This window comes from Eucyclogobius newberryi, unplaced genomic scaffold, assembly GCF_026437365.1.
Source record: "Eucyclogobius newberryi isolate DKJ021-1_F unplaced genomic scaffold, fEucNew1.0.hap1 SCAF_6, whole genome shotgun sequence".
NCBI classification, from domain to species: domain Eukaryota; kingdom Metazoa; phylum Chordata; class Actinopteri; order Gobiiformes; family Gobiidae; genus Eucyclogobius; species Eucyclogobius newberryi.
This window is the reverse complement of record NW_027316278.1, coordinates 5118355-5140230: the sequence shown is the minus strand read 5'-3', so window position 1 is coordinate 5140230 and position 21876 is coordinate 5118355. Positions and strand designations below refer to the sequence as shown.

Sequence of the window (21876 nt, the reverse complement as noted above, 5' to 3'; positions counted from 1 at the left end):
AACGTTGCAATTGTGTATTTCAATATAGAAAACAAGGCAATGCATGAAATTTAGTTTTTTTCTCATGGTCAAAGTTGCACACAAAAAGGTAAATAGCATCCTCCTGTTTAAAAGTTTGGATATTTTGCTCAAGATATTAAACACCCACTCGACTTTAAAGGACACATATGTGAGCTTTTGACATTATAATTTAAAACGCTGTGTAGATGCAGATGTAAATGTGGTCGACCAAAGACCTGCGCTCGACTAAAAGGGGCGTGGCGCTGACGAAAGCTTTCAAAACTATGAAGTGGCCATGATTTGACCACGTTTGTGTTCCCAAAGTGCCAAAGTGCACGACACATGAGACGACATCACGCAATAACAAATATTTACACAGAAAACTACTAAAAAACATGTATTTATCTGTTTAAAAAATAGAAGCAGATTAAACACACCCAAATCTTTTTTCTTTTCCACTCTTTTTCCTTTTTTTCTTATTTTTTCCATTTTTTCCCTTTTTCTTTTCTTCTTTTTTTCTTCATTTTATTCTTAATTTTTCCCTCCTTTTTTCTTTTTCTCCTTATTTTTTTCCTTATATTTTCCTTCTTTTTTTCTTCTTCTGTTCTTTTTTCCCCTTTTTTTCTTTTTTTTCCTTCAAGTTTAATCACAGCTGAATTGTTTATTGATCCGTGCAGACAAACAAATCCCCAAAATGACACAATAAACGTGTAAAAATGCAAAACTGTTTTGATGCAAACGCGGCGATATCTCTTCAGCTTCATCTTCATCAAAATTATAATTACGGCTCAAAAGACTAATCCATAAATCAATGTAACAGTCGCCAGATTAATCGAATGCCAAAAGCGTTCTTCTTTCTGCTGCTGTGAATATTAAAATCCCGCTAAAATAATGGACTGATAATGTTCTTGGAGCTCGATACGTCAGCACAAAGTTCAGGAACTCTCCTCATGTGACTCGCGTTATCGCATTACGCCGTTTATTACGTTACGTTTGGACGAGGCCCCGGTCCCAACACACGGTCCCAACACACGGTCCAAACACACGGTCCCAACACACGGTCCCAACACACGGTCCCAACACACGGTCCAAACACACGGTCCCAACACACGGTCCCAAGACACGGTCCCAAGACACGGTCCAAACACACGGTCCCAACACACGGTCCAAACACACGGTCCCAACACACGGTCCAAACACACGGTCCAAACACACGGTCCCAACACACGGTCCCAACACACGGTCCCAACACACGGTCCAAACACACGGTCCCAACACACGGTCCCAACACACGGTCCCAACACACGGTCCCAACACACGGTCCCAACACACGGTCCCAACACACGGTCCAAACACACGGTCCAAACACACGGTCCCAACACACGGTCCCAACACACGGTCCCAACACACGGTCCAAACACACGGTCCCAACACACGGTCCCAACACACGGTCCCAACACACGGTCCAAACACACGGTCCCAACACACGGTCCAAACACACGGTCCAAACACACGGTCCAAACACACGGTCCAAACACACGGTCCAAACACACGGTCCCAACACACGGTCCCAACACACGGTCCCAACACACGGTCCCAACACACGGTCCCAACACACGGTCCAAACACACGGTCCCAACACACGGTCCAAACACACGGTCCAAACACACGGTCCCAACACACGGTCCAAACACACGGTCCAAACACACGGTCCAAACACACGGTCCCAACACACGGTCCCAACACACGGTCCAAACACACGGTCCCAACACACGGTCCCAAGACACGGTCCCAAGACACGGTCCAAACACACGGTCCAAACACACGGTCCCAACACACGGTCCAAACACACGGTCCAAACACACGGTCCCAACACACGGTCCCAAGACACGGTCCAAACACACGGTCCAAACACACGGTCCCAACACACGGTCCAAACACACGGTCCCAACACACGGTCCAAACACACGGTCCAAACACACGGTCCCAACACACGGTCCCAAGACACGGTCCCAAGACACGGTCCAAACACACGGTCCAAACACACGGTCCCAACACACGGTCCAAACACACGGTCCCAACACACGGTCCAAACACACGGTCCAAACACACGGTCCCAACACACGGTCCCAACACACGGTCCCAACACGCGGTCCAAACACGCGGTCCAAACACGCGGTCCCAACACGCGGTCCCAACACGCGGTCCAAACACGCGGTCCCAACACGCGGTCCCAACACGCGGTCCCAACACACGGTCCAAACACACGGTCCCAACACACGGTCCCAACACACGGTCCCAACACACGGTCCAAACACACGGTCCAAACACACGGTCCCAACACACGGTCCCAACACACGGTCCCAACACACGGTCCAAACACACTTCCTGCTAAAGTATCTCTAGTTTGACGTTTCGGGAGTTTCCTTTTTTATACAAACGTTTGGACTCGGACTCGCTCCAGACAAGAGTGAAAGTGCAGCCTAAACCAGGACTAAACCAGGACTAAACCAGGACTAAACCAAGACTAAACCAAGACTAAACCAGGACTAAACCAGGACTAAACCAGGACTAAACCAGGACTAAACCAGGACTAAACCAAGACTAAACCAAGACTAAACCAAGACTAAACCAAGACTAAACCAAGACTAAACCAAGACTAAACCAAGACTAAACCAAGACTAAACCAAGACTAAACCAAGACTAAACCAAGACTGGGCTGTTTTTTAACTTGTATTACAATATTCAAAAGTTAAAACACTAAATGACAAAAACAAGAAAAGGAACTAGACAAGATAGAATACATTAAAGAAAGAAAGACCAAAAACAAAAGACCAGAGAAAAGAACCAGAGGGCGTGATTGACGGGCGGATTAACCAATCGGAGAGCCACATGGTCCGTTCGCGTCTAAACAAAGATGGCGGCTTACGAGGGAAAACAATAAAAATAACACCGAGGACTGAGAAACGCCAACAAGCGATGCACTAAACTCTGACGTAAATTCAGTTGTACGTTTTGTTCTGGACGTTCCGAGGAGACGTCTTCCTGACCGGTCCGTGCTTGGAGAGCGTTCTGGCTCCCCCTATGCTCCGCCTCCAGACCTCATAGCTCTGCGGTCGAGCGGGACGGTCTGCAGTGCCTCGCTCGCCTCGTCCTCGTTTGCTCCTCTCATTGTAATGACTTTCACACCGGCGCCTCGATACAGCGGCGGCCTAAATATAGCGTCGACGAGCCCCGTGGGCAATGTCGTGCGGCCATGTTACTTCCCCGTCGCTCTGGAACACGACGCCGAGAGTGTGGTCGCCGCTTCACACGACGCACGCTCACCGACGATTCGAACAATTTTGTCACAGTTAAAATGAAATAATTAATCTTTAATACTAAAGCCTTACATTTTGCATCAATCCAAACGGGATTATCTGAAAATCACAACAAAACCAGCGTAAATGCAGCCTTTAAATGAGTATTAAACTGCAATTAAAGACTATTTTACTAATCTACTAGTCAGACATTATTTTTTATTAGTCGACGAGACAAATTATTATTTCTTTTTTGCATCGAGACTTTTTAAATACATTATCAGCCAAGTAAATGTTGAAATGTGGTGACTGAAGGCGTCTAGAAAGAGTACTAATCAATTCAAGTGTATTAATCATGAAAATCTGAAATTGTCAGTGGTTTTCTGACGTGTTGATTCAATAACGCCGCCATCTTTGTTATAAAAGGTCATTTTATATGTGTTTTAGATTTCTGTTTAGTCCAGAGAACCATTACTTTTCACAAATTATAGCTCGGTCATGATTGGTATATTGAAAAAGGGATTTAAGTGACTGAATATGTGATTTTCTATTCAATTTGACCCAGAGAAAGCTAAACAGATTCATGAAAGAGCATATTTACACACATAACACATCTTTTTTTAAACCAGTAACACTAAATTGACACATTTCCTGTGTGATTCTCGTCACTCAGAGGCATAAAAGGCATGAAACCTCTCTGGAGTCTAAATTACTTGCCACTTTGTTCCATAATCGATTAGTTAATGCTGTGAATAGATTTTTCAATAGATTTTTCAATCGAATCTTCTTTTTATTGTACAATATTGACAAAAACGAACGGCTCAATGTTGTTTTGCACGGTCTTAACAGCGATACTATGACGAACAGCTTTGAAATCCATTAGAAACACGTCTGTAAATGTCTTTAACTCTTGCACAAATGTGACTAAAACATCCGTAAATGCACTTGTTTGACTCGTGACACGGCAGAGTTTTAATACTCTGTGCTCTGTAAACCTGCTCCGTCTCTCCGTGAACAGCAGCCACTCTCTCCAGCGCTTGTTAATGATTAAAGCGGCTTCTGAATGGGCCGTTTGTGGCGGCCGCATCGATTCCTGGCTCGTGTTTGTTTGCGGGCCCCTGGCGAGATTGGGCCCCGTTCACGCTCTCTCTCTCGATTGTTCACGGTTTACGCCGGGACCAAAACTGGACTCGACCGAGCTCTCGACGTATCCACACTTTTTAAAACGGGTGAGAAAAGTCGACTTGGATGTAAAGACGAGAGAGAAAGAGAGTTACGATTATTGAGAAAAGCCGCCACGATTTAACGATTTTTCACGGTTGTTGAGACTGTGACCGGACGACGGTGAAATCTTCATTCTCGTGGTCTGACATGTGACTGTTCCTCGAGTTTGTGACCGACTTTACCAAACGAACTTTCTGAGAGACAAAACAACGTTAACTGTGACAAAAACAACCAGATAAAAGGTTATTTACATTTTTTCAATTCTAAGACGATTTATTAAACAAAAAATACTTCATTTTGCTTCTAGAATGGTACAATTATTATTTTCTTGGCGCTCACAATTATATTGTGACCTGAATAATCACGATTATCAATAAACCGAATAATCTTGACATTCTTAGTTGGGAATAACAGCGTTTAAAGCAGAATTAAGTAAAATATTCACCTTATTAAACGTCTTTTTAAGTCGCTGTGACGTTTAAATATGTATTTTTGGGGTGTTTGAAGTGTTCGTCGTCGCCCCCTGCTGTCTCTGAGTGGAAAACCAGCTCAAGACGAGAGAAACCCTGGCTCTTTTTTTTATTTGGCAACGTGAAATGTTTTTGTTTGTGACTTATTATGATGAAGAAAGAAAGAAAAGGCTTTTGCGTCTGTTCTCTGACAATGTATTTTCACGAGGGAGCAGCAGGGGGAGCTCTATCGCAGCAGGTACTTGGCTTCAAGTATAACGGCGTTACTAATGGGGTTATTTTGATTAGTACCGAGTAATCTAACGACTCATTACTCTTTCCTCTGCCATAACGCTGCTGTTGACTTGAAAAACTCCTCCTCCAGCGCTCCAAACATCGCACTAAAGACGCGTTTTATATTTGCCTCATTCGCACAGTCGCAGATCGTCCTGTCGCAGCAGCTTGTGTCCTTTCCCACGGTGACACTGCGCGTTTCTATGGTAACGGGAGAGATGAAGCAGGTGAGGGGGAGTGTGACCAGGACCAGGGCAAAACTTGTACAAACCAATACGACTTAAATTTTCACCAAAAGCTCAAACGGTTTGAACAGTAAAAATGTCGATAAACAAAGCTGCACTTCAAAAACACATTTACTGAAGTAAAACCACAAAAAGACAGAATAAACCTTCACCAAATATCGATTGTAGTGTCAGAATTATATGACAAACGCCTTTAATCGTACACATGTATTTATATTTTTGATGGATTAAAAAAAATACTTTGACCCTTTTTTATTCATTTTATTCATTATATTCATTCATTTCTACTGCTTGTTCCTTTTTCATTTTATTCTTATTCATTCATTTTCTTCTGCTTGTTCCTTTTTTATTTAATTTATTTTAATTTATTTTATTTATTTTAATACATTAATTTTCTACAGCTTCTTCCTGAATTGTTTGTCTAATTAGTAAGAACAAATATTCCAGATTCTTACTGACCACAAAACTGGACTGTTTAGTTCGTTTCTCTTTGGTCATTAGGCTGAAGCAAAAGGCAAACAACAGAAATGATGCATGGTCATAGAGACAAATGTAAGTGTGTTTTAAAGCTTATTGACACACAAACATTTGACTTTTGTTTAACTACATCATCCATTCTATTCCTCTATATTTTCCTATTATATTGGACTTAAAGATTGTTTTTAATGTAAATAGTTTTGGAGTCTTAATGTTTCATTGGAGCGTCTCTATAAATAAACCCCTGCAGCACACTTGCATCTGCTTTTTAAACTTTCTGAAACTGGATCCTCTTGAACCTGTTTGAATATTTGAACACAGTGAGGGGCACATGCTTCTGCTCTTTATACTTCAGTGTCATTTTCAACACAGTTATAGTACTTTATTTGTATTCCAAGTGGTTTTATATTAGATCTGATCAAGCTCAAGATCATTCAAAAACTGATCAGGTCAAAAATTGTCCTGTTTGTGATTTATTCATTTTATTTTTTTAGTTCATTTTTATTCATTTTATTTAAAAAAAATAAAAAAATCATACATTAATTTTCTGTCGCTTCTTCCTGTTTTATTTATTTTATATTTATTTATTTTATTTATTTTTATTTTATTTACATACATCAATTTTCTACCGCTTGTTCTTGTTTAATTTATTTTTTGTTTTATTTTATTTTTGTTTTTATTTTATTTTTATTCATTTTATTCATTTCATATATAAACCCAGACTAAAGTGTAACTAAACCCGGTCTAACCTTGACTCCGCCTCTTCTAACCTTGACTCCGCCTCTTCTAACCTTGACTCCGCCTCTTCCCGCCCCGCAGAGCTCCACTCAGGAGATCGGGGAGGAGTCCGAGGAGGATGCGGTCTTCACAATCACGCTGCGGAAGGTGCAGTTGCACCACTCGGCCAGTAAGGGTCAGCGGTGGCTGGGCGTGGACTCGGAGGCGGCCCTAAGCCTGTACGAGACGTGCAAGGTGCGGACCATCAAGGCGGGGACCCTGGAGCGGCTGGTGGAGTACATGGTGACGGCGTTCAAGGACCGCGACTCCACCTACGTCACCATCTTCCTCTGCACCTACCGATCCTTCGCCACCACCAGACAGGTGCTGGACCTGCTGCTCAACAGGTGCGCCCCGTCGCAGACACGACCCGGTCGAGCTTTTACACCTCGTATGACATCGTCGGTGCTTCGTTTTGAACCGTAGCATAAGTGGAGCAACATTTTACATTTTGTTCATTTTTAAACACAATAATTGATCTGAAACGACTTGAAAATAGAAACGGGTTCATTGACTTCCTGTTCAAAACTGCAGAACTGATAAGCCCCGCCTCTTCATAAGGATAAGCCACGCCTCTTCATACTCGCCTCTTCATACTGATCAGCCCCGCCTCTTCATACTGATAAGCCCCGCCTCTTCATACTGATAAGCCACGCCTCTTCATACTGATGTGCCACGCCTCTTCATAAGGATAAGCCCCGCCTCTTTATACTGATAAGCCCCACCGCTTCATACTGATAAGCCACGCCTCTTCATACTGATAAGCCACGCCTCTTCATACTGATAAGCCACGCCTCTTCATACTGATAAGCCACGCCTCTTCATACTGATGTGCCACGCCTCTTTATACTGATAAGCCCCACCGCTTCATACTGATAAGCCACGCCTCTTCATACTGATGTGCCACGCCTCTTCATACTGATAAGCCCCGCCTCTTCATACTGATAAGCCACGCCTCTTCATACTGATAAGCCACGCCTCTTCATACTGATAAGCCACGCCTCTTCATACTGATAAGCCACGCCTCTTCATACTGATGTGCCACGCCTCTTCATAAGGATAAGCCCCGCCTCTTTATACTGATAAGCCCCACCGCTTCATACTGATAAGCCACGCCTCTTCATACTGATAAGCCACGCCTCTTCATACTGATGTGCCACGCCTCTTTATACTGATAAGCCCCGCCTCTTTATACTGATAAGCCACGCCTCTTCATACTGATAAGCCCCACCTCTTCATACTGATGTGCCACGCCTCTTCATACTGATGTGCCACGCCTCTTCATAAGATAAGCCCCGCCTCTTTATACTGATGTGCCACGCCTCTTCATACTGATGTGCCCCGCCTCTTCATAAGGATAAGCCCCGCCTCTTTATACTGATAAGCCCCCCTCTTCATACTGATAAGCCACGCCTCTTCATACTGATAAGCCACGCCTCTTCATACTGATAAGCCACGCCTCTTCATACTGATGTGCCACGCCTCTTTATACTGATAAGCCACGCCTCTTCATACTGATGTGCCACGCCTCTTCATACTGATAAGCCCCGCCTCTTCATAAGGATAAGCCCCGCCTCTTTATACTGATAAGCCCCCCCTCTTCATACTGATAAGCCACGCCTCTTCATACTGATAAGCCACGCCTCTTCATACTGATGTGCCACGCCTCTTTATACTGATAAGCCCCGCCTCTTTATACTGATAAGCCACGCCTCTTCATACTGATGTGCCACGCCTCTTCATACTGATAAGCCACGCCTCTTCATACTGATGTGCCACGCCTCTTTATACTGATAAGCCACGCCTCTTCATACTGATAAGCCCCACCTCTTCATACTGATGTGCCACGCCTCTTCATAAGGATAAGCCCCGCCTCTTTATACTGATGTGCCACGCCTCTTCATACTGATGTGCCCCGCCTCTTCATAAGGATAAGCCCCGCCTCTTTATACTGATAAGCCCCCCCTCTTCATACTGATAAGCCACGCCTCTTCATACTGATAAGCCACGCCTCTTCATACTGATGTGCCACGCCTCTTTATACTGATAAGCCACGCCTCTTCATACTGATGTGCCACGCCTCTTCATAAGGATAAGCCACGCCTCTTCATACTGATGTGCCACGCCTCTTCATACTGATAAGCCCCGCCTCTTCATAAGGATAAGCCCCGCCTCTTTATACTGATAAGCCCCCCCTCTTCATACTGATAAGCCACGCCTCTTCATACTGATAAGCCACGCCTCTTCATACTGATGTGCCACGCCTCTTTATACTGATAAGCCACGCCTCTTCATACTGATGTGCCACGCCTCTTCATAAGGATAAGCCACGCCTCTTCATACTGATGTGCCACGCCTCTTCATACTGATAAGCCCCGCCTCTTCATAAGGATAAGCCCCGCCTCTTTATACTGATAAGCCCCCCCTCTTCATACTGATAAGCCACGCCTCTTCATACTGATAAGCCACGCCTCTTCATACTGATGTGCCACGCCTCTTTATACTGATAAGCCACGCCTCTTCATACTGATGTGCCACGCCTCTTCATAAGGATAAGCCACGCCTCTTCATACTGATGTGCCACGCCTCTTCATACTGATAAGCCCCGCCTCTTCATAAGGATAAGCCCCGCCTCTTTATACTGATAAGCCCCCCCTCTTCATACTGATAAGCCACGCCTCTTCATACTGATAAGCCACGCCTCTTCATACTGATGTGCCACGCCTCTTCATAGGCAGAACATGTCTCCTTTAAACGGGCGAGGATGTCTCTCCAAACGTAACTGGAACTCGTTTTGTGTTTTTCAGATACGCCAAGCTCCAGAATGTGCCTGTCTCCGCCCACAGGGTGTGTCAGGACGAGCGCACCGAGCTACGGAAGTACGTTTGTGTCACATGTCGCCGTCATGAGGGTCGTTAACTGCAGCGATTTTACACGTCACAATGTCAGAGGAAGAACTATAACACACAATTATGAGTGTTTTACATTTTGAATGAAATCTTTATGGAAAAGGTGTGTTTTTGTCACATGAGTCCGTAAAGCCGGTCACAAACTCGAGGAACAGTAACGATGAGTAGTTTCAGTTTTAACAACATGTAAAGTACTTTTGTATCCGGTGGTTTATGTGGCGTTACTTTTTCAGAAAGTTTAAGTTCATAAAGCCGCGGCCCCCGCCCTCCTCACGCCGCGGCCCCCGCCCTCCTCACGCCGCGGCCCCCGCCCTCCTCACGCCGCGGCCCCCGCCCTCCTCACGCCGCGGCCCCCGCCCTCCTCATGCCGCGGCCCCCGCCCCCCTCACGCCGCGGCCCCCGCCCTCCTCACGCCGTGGCCCCCGCGGCCCCTGCCCTCCTCACGCCGCGGCCCCCGCCCTCCTCACGCCGCGGCCCCCGCCCTCCTCACGCCGCGGCCCCCGCCCTCCTCACGCCCCCCGCCCTCCTCACGCCGCGGCCCCCGCCCTCCTCACGCCGCGGCCCCCGCCCTCCTCACGCCCCCCGCCCTCCTCACGCCGCGGCCCCCGCCCTCCTCACGCCGCGGCTCACGCCGCGGCCCCCGCCCTCCTCACGCCGCGGCCCCCGCCCTCCTGGCCCCCGCCCTCCTCACGCCGCGGTTGAGGAAACGCAGTCCTCCCCGAGATATGAACCTGATAAATCTGAGAGAGCTGGATAAACAGGAGAGTGAGAGGAGGGAAAGAGAAAAGGCTGAAGCTCTGAAATGAACAAAACACTGCAGAACGAGTTTAACATTTCCATCGCTCTGAGCTTCAGAACTGTGAACTTTACTCGTATGTTCTGTGAACTAAGGTCTCGAAACGCCCGTGACACAAACGTCACCGGCGATCAAGGACTGAGATAGGAACAGACATCAGGCAAATGGGGGAAAATGACATTTAGACTCAATTTGGAAATGGATAAACCTCAGATAAATGGATAAACTTTGGACTAGATGTGACTCGACGGTTGGACTTAGGCAGGGGGGGCGGGGATAGGGGGGGCGGGGATAAGGGGAAGGGGGGATGAGATAAGACAGACATGAGTTCAGGAGGTTTGTATCGACGCTGAAGCTGACGACGTTCACTCCCACACGAGTGAAAACCACGTCAGTAAAACTCCCTGAGAGGTCGAGGAAAAGCTCAACTCTGTCAGTTATCCAGTCTTTTTATGTGTTTCTTCTTCTGTTTTTTCTTTAATAAAATAAGTCAACTTAAAATAATACACACAATACACAGAAGAAAACACGACCAGAGTGAAAATATAAATAAAAATACAGATAAACATCAACCAAACGTCCAAAGAGACAAACTCATGGCTCATTTAGATCAAAACAAAAGAGCCTATTTGGTCCAATTTTGTCCAGATTAAGTCCAAATGTTAGTTTTCCCATTTGCCTGATGTCTGTTCCTTTCTCGCTCCAGTCCGTTTATCCTCGGTGATGTTTGTGTCGTCCATTTCCATGTGATGACCTTTTTTTTTCCTGCCGCCAAAAGTACATTCCGAAAGTATTCATGTATTGTGTCGAGGTTTAACAAAGAAAAATGTTGTTGAAATGTATTTTGTTCTGTACAAAATAGTGACATAATCGATGCATATCACGCGCGATATATCAATTATCACATGTATCGCAAAATAGTGATATTATGATATTGTGTGGCGTGGAAAAAAATCGTTGTGCAGTGGACAAAAAATGTTTCTGTAGTGGACAAAAAAAATCATTCTAAATTGGACAAAAAATCTTTCTAAATTGGACCAAAAAAAATTCGAAATTGGACAAAAAAAAATTCGAAATTGGACAAAAAAATCGTTCTGTAGTGGACAAAAAATCATTCTAAATTGGACAAAAAATCGTTCTGCAGTGGACAAAAAATCATTCTAAATTGGACAAAAAATCGTTCTGCAGTGGACAAAAAATCATTCTAAATTGGACAAAAAATCGTTCTGCAGTGGACAAAAAATCATTCTAAATTGGACAAAAAAATCGTTCTGTAGTGGACAAAAAATCATTCTAAATTGGACAAAAAATGGTTCTGAAGTGGACAAAAAATCATTCTAAATTGGACAAAAAATCGTTCTGCAGTGGACAAAAAATCATTCTAAATTGGACAAAAAAATCGTTCTGTAGTGGACAAAAAATCATTCTAAATTGGACAAAAAATGGTTCTGAAGTGGACAAAAAATGGTTCTGAAGTGCATTGTTAATTTCAGTCTGATAAAGTTGGATCCTCGCACTCCTCAAACTCTGACTCATATCCCTCCATCATCAGAACTGTAGATCAGGAATTTGGGGAGTTTTCAAAAATGTCAAAAAATCGTCTGATAAAACATGACATTTTTCCTTTTGTGTGTGAGACTTTAAATAGAACCATTTCCCACTTGTTTGAATGACTCAGCCTGTTTTTATGTGTAATCTCACCTCCTACAAACTTCACTCCTTCAGGGTTTTACAACTCCATTTTTAGATTATCTTTACGTGTCGCAGTGTTTTTAAACCTTCTCCGTGTTTTTTCTGTGTTTTTAACCCTTCATCAGTTACAGGACGTTTGAAACAATGAAACAGTTGAATTAATCAGCGTTCTTTCAGTCTGTGATCAGCTTTATGAAATCAAACTGAAGGATAAAGTGAAGTCAGAGTGACATTAACACACAGATAATAAAAACGTGTGGGTTTTGAGTTTAAAAGTGATAACGGCCAAGGTCTGACACGTTTGTGAGAAATACACTTTATTATAAAACCCTGGACTTAAAACCTTTACTGATATCGACAATTAAAGTGATAAAACGGTGAAAACATGTGGTGTTGTGACTGAAGTGAAGCTGTTGTACACGACAGAGGATCATTCACTGGAAATCATTGGTTTGACTTTAGTTTGGGAGTTTATTAAACGGTTAATTATGTAAACGTGTTTTTGAAATGCATTTGCGATCGTTTCTCCCTTTAAACGTCTCTCTCGCTTCATTAATAGATTCATAATTATTAGAATCGTCAATACACAATAAAGATGTTGAATTGTGATGAGATGATGCATGTGATGCACTCTAAATTGGCCCAATGGACGGGTGCTGAAAATTAGCATATTCTGCTATAACACGTAAAACATTGCATCTGGCAATAACATACATATGATAAATAACAAATACAATAAAATGAATAAAATAACATAAAATAAAATAACAAATAACATAAATACAATAAAATAAGTACAATAAATTAAATTAAATTAATTAAATAAATCAAATAAATTAAATAAATTGAATAAAATAACATAAAATAACAAATTACATAAAATACATAAAATAAAATATTTCCTCAAATGATAGTCTTGACTCACTACAGGCCGTTTAGTTTCATAATTCCACTTCTCTGTCGATCTGGAGCTTTTAAATCCTGTAAAACTCTGTGTTTCTCCTGCTCATGATCATTTGTTTGTTTCATGTATAAACTCTGACACTCTGTTTCCCCAGCACGGTGTCGTCGATCCTGGGGGCCTGGTTGGACCAGTACTCGGAGGACTTCTGGAGCCCCCCAAACTACGAGTCCCTGCACCAGCTGCTGGCCTATCTGCACCTGCACTTCCCCGGCTCGGACCTGGAGAGACGCGCACGCAACCTGCTCGCTCACTTCCTCCGCCGGCAGCAGTGTGAGCCAGACGCCGACGGTACAAGAGTTGCACCGGGACTGGACTGGACCGAGGACTGGGACTGGACCGAGGACTGGGACTGGACTGGACCGAGGACTGGACTGGACCGAGGACTGGGACTGGACCGAGGACTGGGACTGGACTGGACCTGGGACTGGACTGGACCGAGGACTGGGACTGGACTGGACCGAGGACTGGGACTGGACTGGACCGAGGACTGGGACTGGACTGGACCGAGGACTGGACTGGACTGGACCTGGGACTGGACTGGACTGAGGACTGGACTGGAGCGGGGACTGGATGGGGGACTTGACTGGGACTTGACTGGGACTGGATTGGACCGGGGACTGGGACAGGTACTGGAACTGGAACTGGGACTGGGACAGGTACTGGACCGAGGACTGGGACTGGAACAGGGACTGGAACAGGGACTGGAACTGGGACTGGGACTGGACCGAGGACTGAGACGGGGACTGAGACGGGGACTGGAGCGGGTCTAAACCACCACTGTAGTGAGAGAAGAAAAAGAACAAGTTGAAGTCCAAATGAAAGTTCCTGTTTTAAGCTTCTCTCTGTGGTTCAGGGGAGCACATGGGCTGTCCCTTTGCCACGCAGGAGGAAAGTGGATTCGAGGATGAAATCCCGGCGTTCAGTTTCCTGTCCTTCGACCCCATCATGGTGGCAGAGCAGTTCACGCTCATGGACGCGGTAAGACACGCCCTCCACACGCCCACCGCCACACGCCCTCCACCACACGCCCACCGCCACACGCCCTCCACCACACGCCCACCGCCACACGCCCACCGCCACACGCCCACCGCCACACGCCCACTACACGCCCACCACCACACGCCCACCGCCACACGCCCACCGCCACACGCTCACCACACGCCCACCGCCACACGCCCACCGCCACACGCCCACTACACGCCCACCACCACACGCCCACCGCCACACGCCCACCGCCACACGCTCACCACACGCCCACCGCCACACGCCCACCGCCACACGCTCACCACACGCCCACCGCCACACGCCCACCGCCACACGCCCACTACACGCCCACCACCACACGCCCACCGCCACACGCTCACCACACGCCCACCGCCACACGCCCACCGCCACACGCTCACCACACGCCCACCGCCACACGCCCACCGCCACACGCTCACCACACGCCCACCGCCACACGCCCACCGCCACACGCTCACCACACGCCCACCGCCACACGCCCACCGCCACACGCCCACTACACGCCCACCACCACACGCCCACCGCCACACGCCCACCGCCACACGCCCACTACACGCCCACCACCACACGCCCACCGCCACACGCCCACCGCCACACGCTCACCACACGCCCACCGCCACATGCCCACCGCCACACGCCCACCGCCACACGCCCACTACACGCCCACCACCACACGCCCTCCACTACACGCCCACCACCACACGCTCACCACACGCCCACCGCCACATGCCCACCGCCACACGCCCACCGCCACACGCCCACTACACGCCCACCACCACACGCCCTCCACTACACGCCCACCACCACACGCTCACCACACGCCCACCACCACACGCCCACCGCCACACGCTCACCACACGCCCACCACCACACGCCCACCGCCACACGCTCACCACACGCCCACCACCACACGCCCACCGCCACACGCCCACCGCCACACGCCCACCGCCACACGCCCACTACACGCCCACCACCACACGCCCACCGCCACACGCCCACCGCCACACGCTCACCACACGCCCACCGCCACATGCCCACCGCCACATGCCCACCGCCACACGCCCACCGCCACACGCCCACTACACGCCCACCGCCACACGCCCACCGCCACACGCCCACCGCCACACGCCCACCGCCACACGCCCACCGCCACACGCCCACCGCCACACGCTCACCACACGCCCACCGCCACATGCCCACCGCCACATGCCCACCGCCACATGCCCACCGCCACACGCCCACCGCCACACGCCCACTACACGCCCACCACCACACGCCCTCCACTACACGCCCACCACCACACGCCCACCGCCACACGCCCACCGCCACATGCCCACCGCACGCCCACCACCACACGCCCTCCATTACACGCCCACCGCCACACGCTCACCACACGCCCACCGCCACACGCCCACCACCACACGCCCACCACCACACGCCCACCGCCACACGCTCACCACACGCCCACCACCACACGCCCACCGCCACACGCCCACCGCCACACGCTCACCACACGCCCACCGCCACACGCCCACCGCCACACGCCCACTACACGCCCACCACCACACGCCCACCGCCACACGCCCACCGCCACACGCTCACCACACGCCCACCGCCACACGCCCACCGCCACACGCTCACCACACGCCCACCGCCACACGCCCACCGCCACACGCTCACCACACGCCCACCGCCACACGCCCACCGCCACACGCCCACTACACGCCCACCACCACACGCCCACCGCCACACGCTCACCACACGCCCACCGCCACATGCCCACCGCCACACGCCCACCGCCACACGCCCACTACACGCCCACCACCACACGCCCTCCACTACACGCCCACCACCACACGCTCACCACACGCCCACCGCCACACGCCCACCACCACACGCCCACCGCCACACGCTCACCACACGCCCACCACCACACGCCCACCACCACACGCCCACCGCCACACGCTCACCACACGCCCACCACCACACGCCCACCGCCACACGCCCACCGCCACACGCCCACCGCCACACGCCCACCGCCACACGCCCACTACACGCCCACCACCACACGCCCACCGCCACACGCCCACCGCCACACGCTCACCACACGCCCACCGCCACATGCCCACCGCCACATGCCCACCGCCACACGCCCACCGCCACACGCCCACTACACGCCCACCGCCACACGCCCACCGCCACACGCCCACCGCCACACGCCCACCGCCACACGCCCACCGCCACACGCCCACCGCCACACGCTCACCACACGCCCACCGCCACATGCCCACCGCCACATGCCCACCGCCACATGCCCACCGCCACACGCCCACCGCCACACGCCCACTACACGCCCACCACCACACGCCCTCCACTACACGCCCACCACCACACGCTCACCACACGCCCAATGCCACACGCCCACCGCCACACGCCCACCGCCACACGCCCACCGCACGCCCACCACCACACGCCCTCCATTACACGCCCACCGCCACACGCTCACCACACGCCCACCGCCACACGCCCACCACCACACGCCCACCGCCACACGCTCACCACACGCCCACCACCACACGCCCTCCACTACACGCCCACCAGACCTAAATAATCATGATTATCGATTATCATGATTATGTCTCTAGTGGTGACACAGAAGATGTTCAACTTTGGGCCAGTTTTTGTTTCATGTGAATAAACATTACACTCGATATTCACATTTATCTCCTCCTCTTCCTCCTCCTTTTCCTCTTCCTCCTCCTCCTCATCCTCTCTCCTCCTCCTCCGCCCTCTCCTCCTCCTCTTCCGCCCCCTCCTCCTCCTCCTCCTCCTCCTCCTCCTCCTCCTCCTCCTCCTCCTCCAGGACCTGTTTAAGAAGGTGGTCCCGTACCACTGTCTGGGGGGCATCTGGTCTCAGAGGGACAAAAAGGGCAAAGAGCACCTGGCGCCCACGATCCGGGCGACGGTCGCCCAGTTCAACTCCGTCACCAACTGTGTGATCACCACCTGCCTGGGCAACCCGGGCCTGAAGCACACGCAGCGGGCGCGGCTGCTCGAGCGCTGGATCGACGTGGCGCGGGTAAACCACACGTGATGGGCGTCGGCTTAAAGGCCATGTGTCAGGTTCACGTAATTTACTCATTATGACGTCGTTAGAGTCCGTGGTAAATAATGATCACAGTTTTACATCAGTCGAGTCTCAGTTTAAGGCGACGCTGCAGGTGAATAAGGAAAACATCTTTAATTTACAGATATCAATGTGAAACTTCTCCTGTCGTTTACTCGTATTACATGTATTACATGTATCACATGTATCACATGTATCACATGTGATACATGTGATACATGTATCACATGTATCACATGTATCACATGTATATCACTTGTATCACATGTATATCACATGTATATCACATGTATATCACATGTATCACATGTCGCCTTTTCAAGGTTTTCATGTAGAAATAAGGATTTTTTTGTGTAAAATTGGCCGAGATTGAGGCACATTTTGGTAAAATGTAAATAATCACCTAATTTTTTTAGAGCTTAACACTTTAAATAAACCAGGCTTAGAATTATATATCATCAAATTAGAAAATCAAATTAAAATAAGACAATAATTAATTACCAACAAATCTGTGTGTGCGTTCCGTTGTTAAGTTCCCTCTGCAGCCAGTAGATGGAGTCAAAAGTCAGTGTCTGTCGAGGGAAACGCCAGTGACATGAAATTTTTTTGTTTTGTAAATTTTTTATTTTGTCAGTTCTAAAACATGAGCTGCCAAAGTAAAGAAACTAAATAACAACAAAAATAACGCACGAAATTTGTCCTTTAATACATTAAAAACAACATGATTAACATAAACATTCAGATATGATACACTTTTTAGTTTCATTCAGGTCCAAACTTGACTTTAAGTGGCGAAAAAAATTTCAAATAAGATTTAATTCATTCAAGTATTTTTGTTTCTAAAATGATCACAATTCTAACTTGTTGGTTCTTTTTGTGACCTCAATAATCACAATTATGGATTTATTGAACCGTCTTGACATCCTGAGTGACCGCACACGCTGTCGCTTTCAAACTGTCGATATAAAATTTGCGTCAGAGGGAAAACGAACAGGAAACGCTCGTGGAACGGCGAGGTCAAAGGTCACGCCTGAGACCTGTCTGTTGTGTTTCAGGAGTGTCGCATTCTGAAGAACTTCTCGTCGCTGAGGGCCATTCTGTCGGCGCTCCAGTGCAACTCCATCCACCGGCTCAAGAGGACGTGGGACGAGGTGTCGCGGTGCGTTCAAGGCCGAGGCGCGGCGCTCTTCTGGACTTCGTGCCCCCCGCGCCCCCCGGTTTAATCCCAGTTTGTTGTTTTTCCGCAGGGAGAGTTTCCGAATGTTCCGGGAGCTGTCGGAAATCTTCTCCGACGACAATAACTACTCGCTGAGTCGAGAGCTGCTGGTGAAGGTGAGACGCCGGGTTTAAACGTCTTAAGAACCTGAAAACACACGAGTATTTTCAGCTGTGTTCTGCATTAATACACTTCTGTCCTCGCTCTTTAAAACTCTTTTAACACTTTATTTTAGCCTCAAGTTGATGAAGGTGTAATGTGTTCTAACTCCACATTTAAAAACCTTATTTTAAAATACAGAAATATTTCTTTGTTAAAAATATTCAAAAATAATAAATACAAATAAATGCATGTGTTCAAAATTACTAAACAAAGTGTAGAAAATATCGGCCTAATATCGGTTATCGGCCCAAGCGTTTCCAATAACGTATCGACCTGAAATGTCGATGAATCGACACGCCACTAGTTTAAGTCTTATTATAAGGGTAGAAATGTCAGTTAGTTTGATTAGTTTGACTTTTACAAAAGATTTTTTAATTTTATTACGTGTATTTTTGTGTATTTTTCATGTTGTTATTGTCATTGTTTATCTCACTAAAAAGCAAAAATATAAATCAATTAAAAAGTAAAACAACGGTGAAAAAATACCATTTTCTATCCTCTATTTTGCATCATTTGTGGTCAAACCTGTGATGAATTGTGGGTAAAACGTTTGCATCGATCACAAAATGTCGTTCTCTCGTATCAAATAATGTCAAACTCGACAGTAAATGTGTTCACAGAGACCTCTGATGTGTCAAAACATCTGAGTTCTGAGTTCAGTCCCAGTTCCTCCAGTGAAATCACGTGTGATTTAGAACAAAAGGATCCTGAATGGAGACGGTTCAGCAGTCGAAAGCGCTCGTGTCTTTCCCCGCTCGTGACATCGGGGGCATTGAAGAGTTTATCAGATGTAGTTGGGGGGTTTCCATGACGTCGGGGGTTTCCATGACGTCGCAGGTTTCCATGACGTCGGGGGCTGTGGACGAGGTGATAAGCCGTTCTTCTGCCTCTTCTGGGCGTTGGCGGCGTTCGTCTTTATCAGCTTCTGACACGGACGATAAAGCGACTCCGCCCGAGCGTCACCAACAGCAGTGTTCCTGTGTTCTTATTGGCCGGACGCCGCGGTCCAAGGCGAGAGGGCCAAACGCAGAGGTCAAAGGCAGGAGGGCCAAACGCAGAGGTCAAAGGCAGGAGGGCCAAACGCAGAGGTCAAAGGCAGGAGGGCCAAACGCAGAGGTCAAAGGCAGGAGGGCCAAACGCAGAGGTCAAAGGCAGGAGGGCCAAACGCAGAGGTCAAAGGCAGGAGGGCCAAACGCAGAGGTCAAAGGCAGGAGGGCCAAACGCAGAGGTCAAAGCTGGGAGGACCGGACTCAGAGGTCAAAGGCGAGAGCGCCTAACGCAGAGGTCAAAGGCGAGAGGGCCAGACGCAGAGGTCAAAGGCGAGAGGGCCAAACGGCGAGGTCAAAGGCGAGAGGGCCAAACGGCGAGGTCAAAGGCGAGAGGGCCAAACGGCGAGGTCAAAGGCGAGAGGGCCAAACGGCGAGGTCAAAGGCGAGAGGGCCAAACGGCGAGGTCAAAGGCGAGAGGGCCAGACGGCGAGGTCAAAGGCGAGAGGGCCAGACGGCGAGGTCAAAGGCGAGAGGGCCAGACGGCGAGGTCAAAGGCGAGAGGGCCAAACGGCGAGGTCAAAGGCGGGAGGGCCGGACGCAGAGGTCAAAGGCGAGAGGCTGCCTAACTACCGTATTTTCTGGACTATAAGTTGCACGGGAGTATGAAATGTGGTTGCAAGTGTTAAAATAACAAATAATATCACATATGTAGCTCCGGAGTATAAAACTATGAAAAAAGGTGCCACTTATAGTCCTGAAAATACGGTAAACACAACCGCTTATTTAACTGGAGGATGTGAATGTGAAAGTGACGAGTTGGTGTGAGATTGGCCCTTAAAGTACCGTATTTTCCGGACTATAAGGCGCACTGGATTATTAAAACTTGTACCACACAAAATCGCCCCGAGGTCAGTAAGCACAACCAGAATCCATCCATATATAAGGCGCACTGGATTATAAGGCTCACTGTGGTTTGAGAAAATTAAAGGCTTTTATGTGCGCCTTATAGTGCGTAAAATACGGTAATAAAGTCCCTGTTTTGTGTCCGTTTCGAAGGAGGGAACGTCTAAATTCGCCACGTTGGAGATCAACCCCAAGCGAGCTCAGAGGCGGCACCAGCAGCAGAGAGACCTGGTGAGGCTCTTGTGTGGGACGGCTCCCCCTGGTGGAGCGGAAGGGAAAGGCACTCACCCTGTTTTTGCTCCCCCCCCAGGGCGTGATGCAGGGGACCATTCCGTATCTGGGCACTTTCCTGACCGACCTGGTGATGATGGACACGGCCATGAAGGATTACACCGAGGTCAGGAGCCGTCCGGGCGGAACAGGGGAAAAGACGAGGACCATTTGTAACGATTTATACTGTAAAAGACGTGTTTTTGTTTTTCAGAACGGGCTCATCAACTTTGAAAAAAGGCGAAAGGTTTGTGTCACCAACTCAAATGTATCAGTGTGTTTTTCTGTACCAAGTGAAAAGGAAGTAGTTTATTGATGCTTATTTATTCATCATTTTTTATTTATGCTCATTTATCGATCATTGTTTAGTTTATTTATTGCTTATTTATTGATCATTTAAAAAATATTGCTTATTTATTGATCATTTAAAAAAAATATTGCTTATTTATTGATCATTTTTATTTTTATTTATTGCTTATTGATCATTTTTAGTTTTTTATTTATAGCTTATTTATTGGTCAGGCTATCCCAGATAAATTGTCTGTTTGCTGTAACCCGAGTCAACATTTTTTAACCGGGCTGGACGGTAGGCAAGTTCTTATTTTTTTTACTTTGAAGGCAAAAAAAAAGATAAAAATGTTGCAATTTTTTTACTCGGAGTGACCACCAGGGGTCAGGCTTCAACAGTCAATGACGGAAAACCTCTCTATCAACCCGATCAGGAGACTAAATCTCACGATTTTAAGATATTTCTATCGACCTTTTGTAGGCAGTTATCCTTTATTTTGGTAGCGAAGGCGAGCGGGGGGAACATGCGTTTGTTGTGATGACGCTGCTGGGGGTGTTTCAATCCCAGAATGCATTTGCGCAAGTCAAATTTCACACCGTGATAGTGTGATATTACAATGAACATGTCAGTGGCGCCGACAAGGGCAATTTGACGACCTATATGCGCGTCCTGTTTTGATATAGACGCAAGTGGAGGACTGAAAATGAAGACGCACATGCGCTGCGCATTGCGTTATCAGTCCTTTGAGGTGATAGACAGGTTTACCAGCGT

The 21876-nt window shown here is 48.1% G+C and overlaps 1 protein-coding gene across 4 annotated transcripts in view; it reads left to right on the top strand.

Annotated features, from left to right (window-relative positions):
- LOC140346616 (ral guanine nucleotide dissociation stimulator-like) overlaps nt 1-21876 on the top strand; it is an 80177-nt gene that overhangs the window by 40869 nt on the left and 17432 nt on the right. For 3 of the 4 annotated variants that reach the window (XM_072432762.1, XM_072432761.1, XM_072432759.1), the window contains exons 2-11: nt 6808-7112; nt 9573-9644; nt 13221-13414; nt 13980-14104; nt 17013-17228; nt 18332-18435; nt 18524-18608; nt 20700-20777; nt 20857-20943; nt 21031-21063. In XM_072432762.1, coding sequence (XP_072288863.1) covers nt 6808-7112; nt 9573-9644; nt 13221-13414; nt 13980-14104; nt 17013-17228; nt 18332-18435; nt 18524-18608; nt 20700-20777; nt 20857-20943; nt 21031-21063 — 1299 coding nt within the window. The remainder of the gene's footprint in view (nt 1-6807; nt 7113-9572; nt 9645-13220; nt 13415-13979; nt 14105-17012; nt 17229-18331; nt 18436-18523; nt 18609-20699; nt 20778-20856; nt 20944-21030; nt 21064-21876) is intronic. The other variant, XM_072432760.1, reaches the window with a different exon arrangement.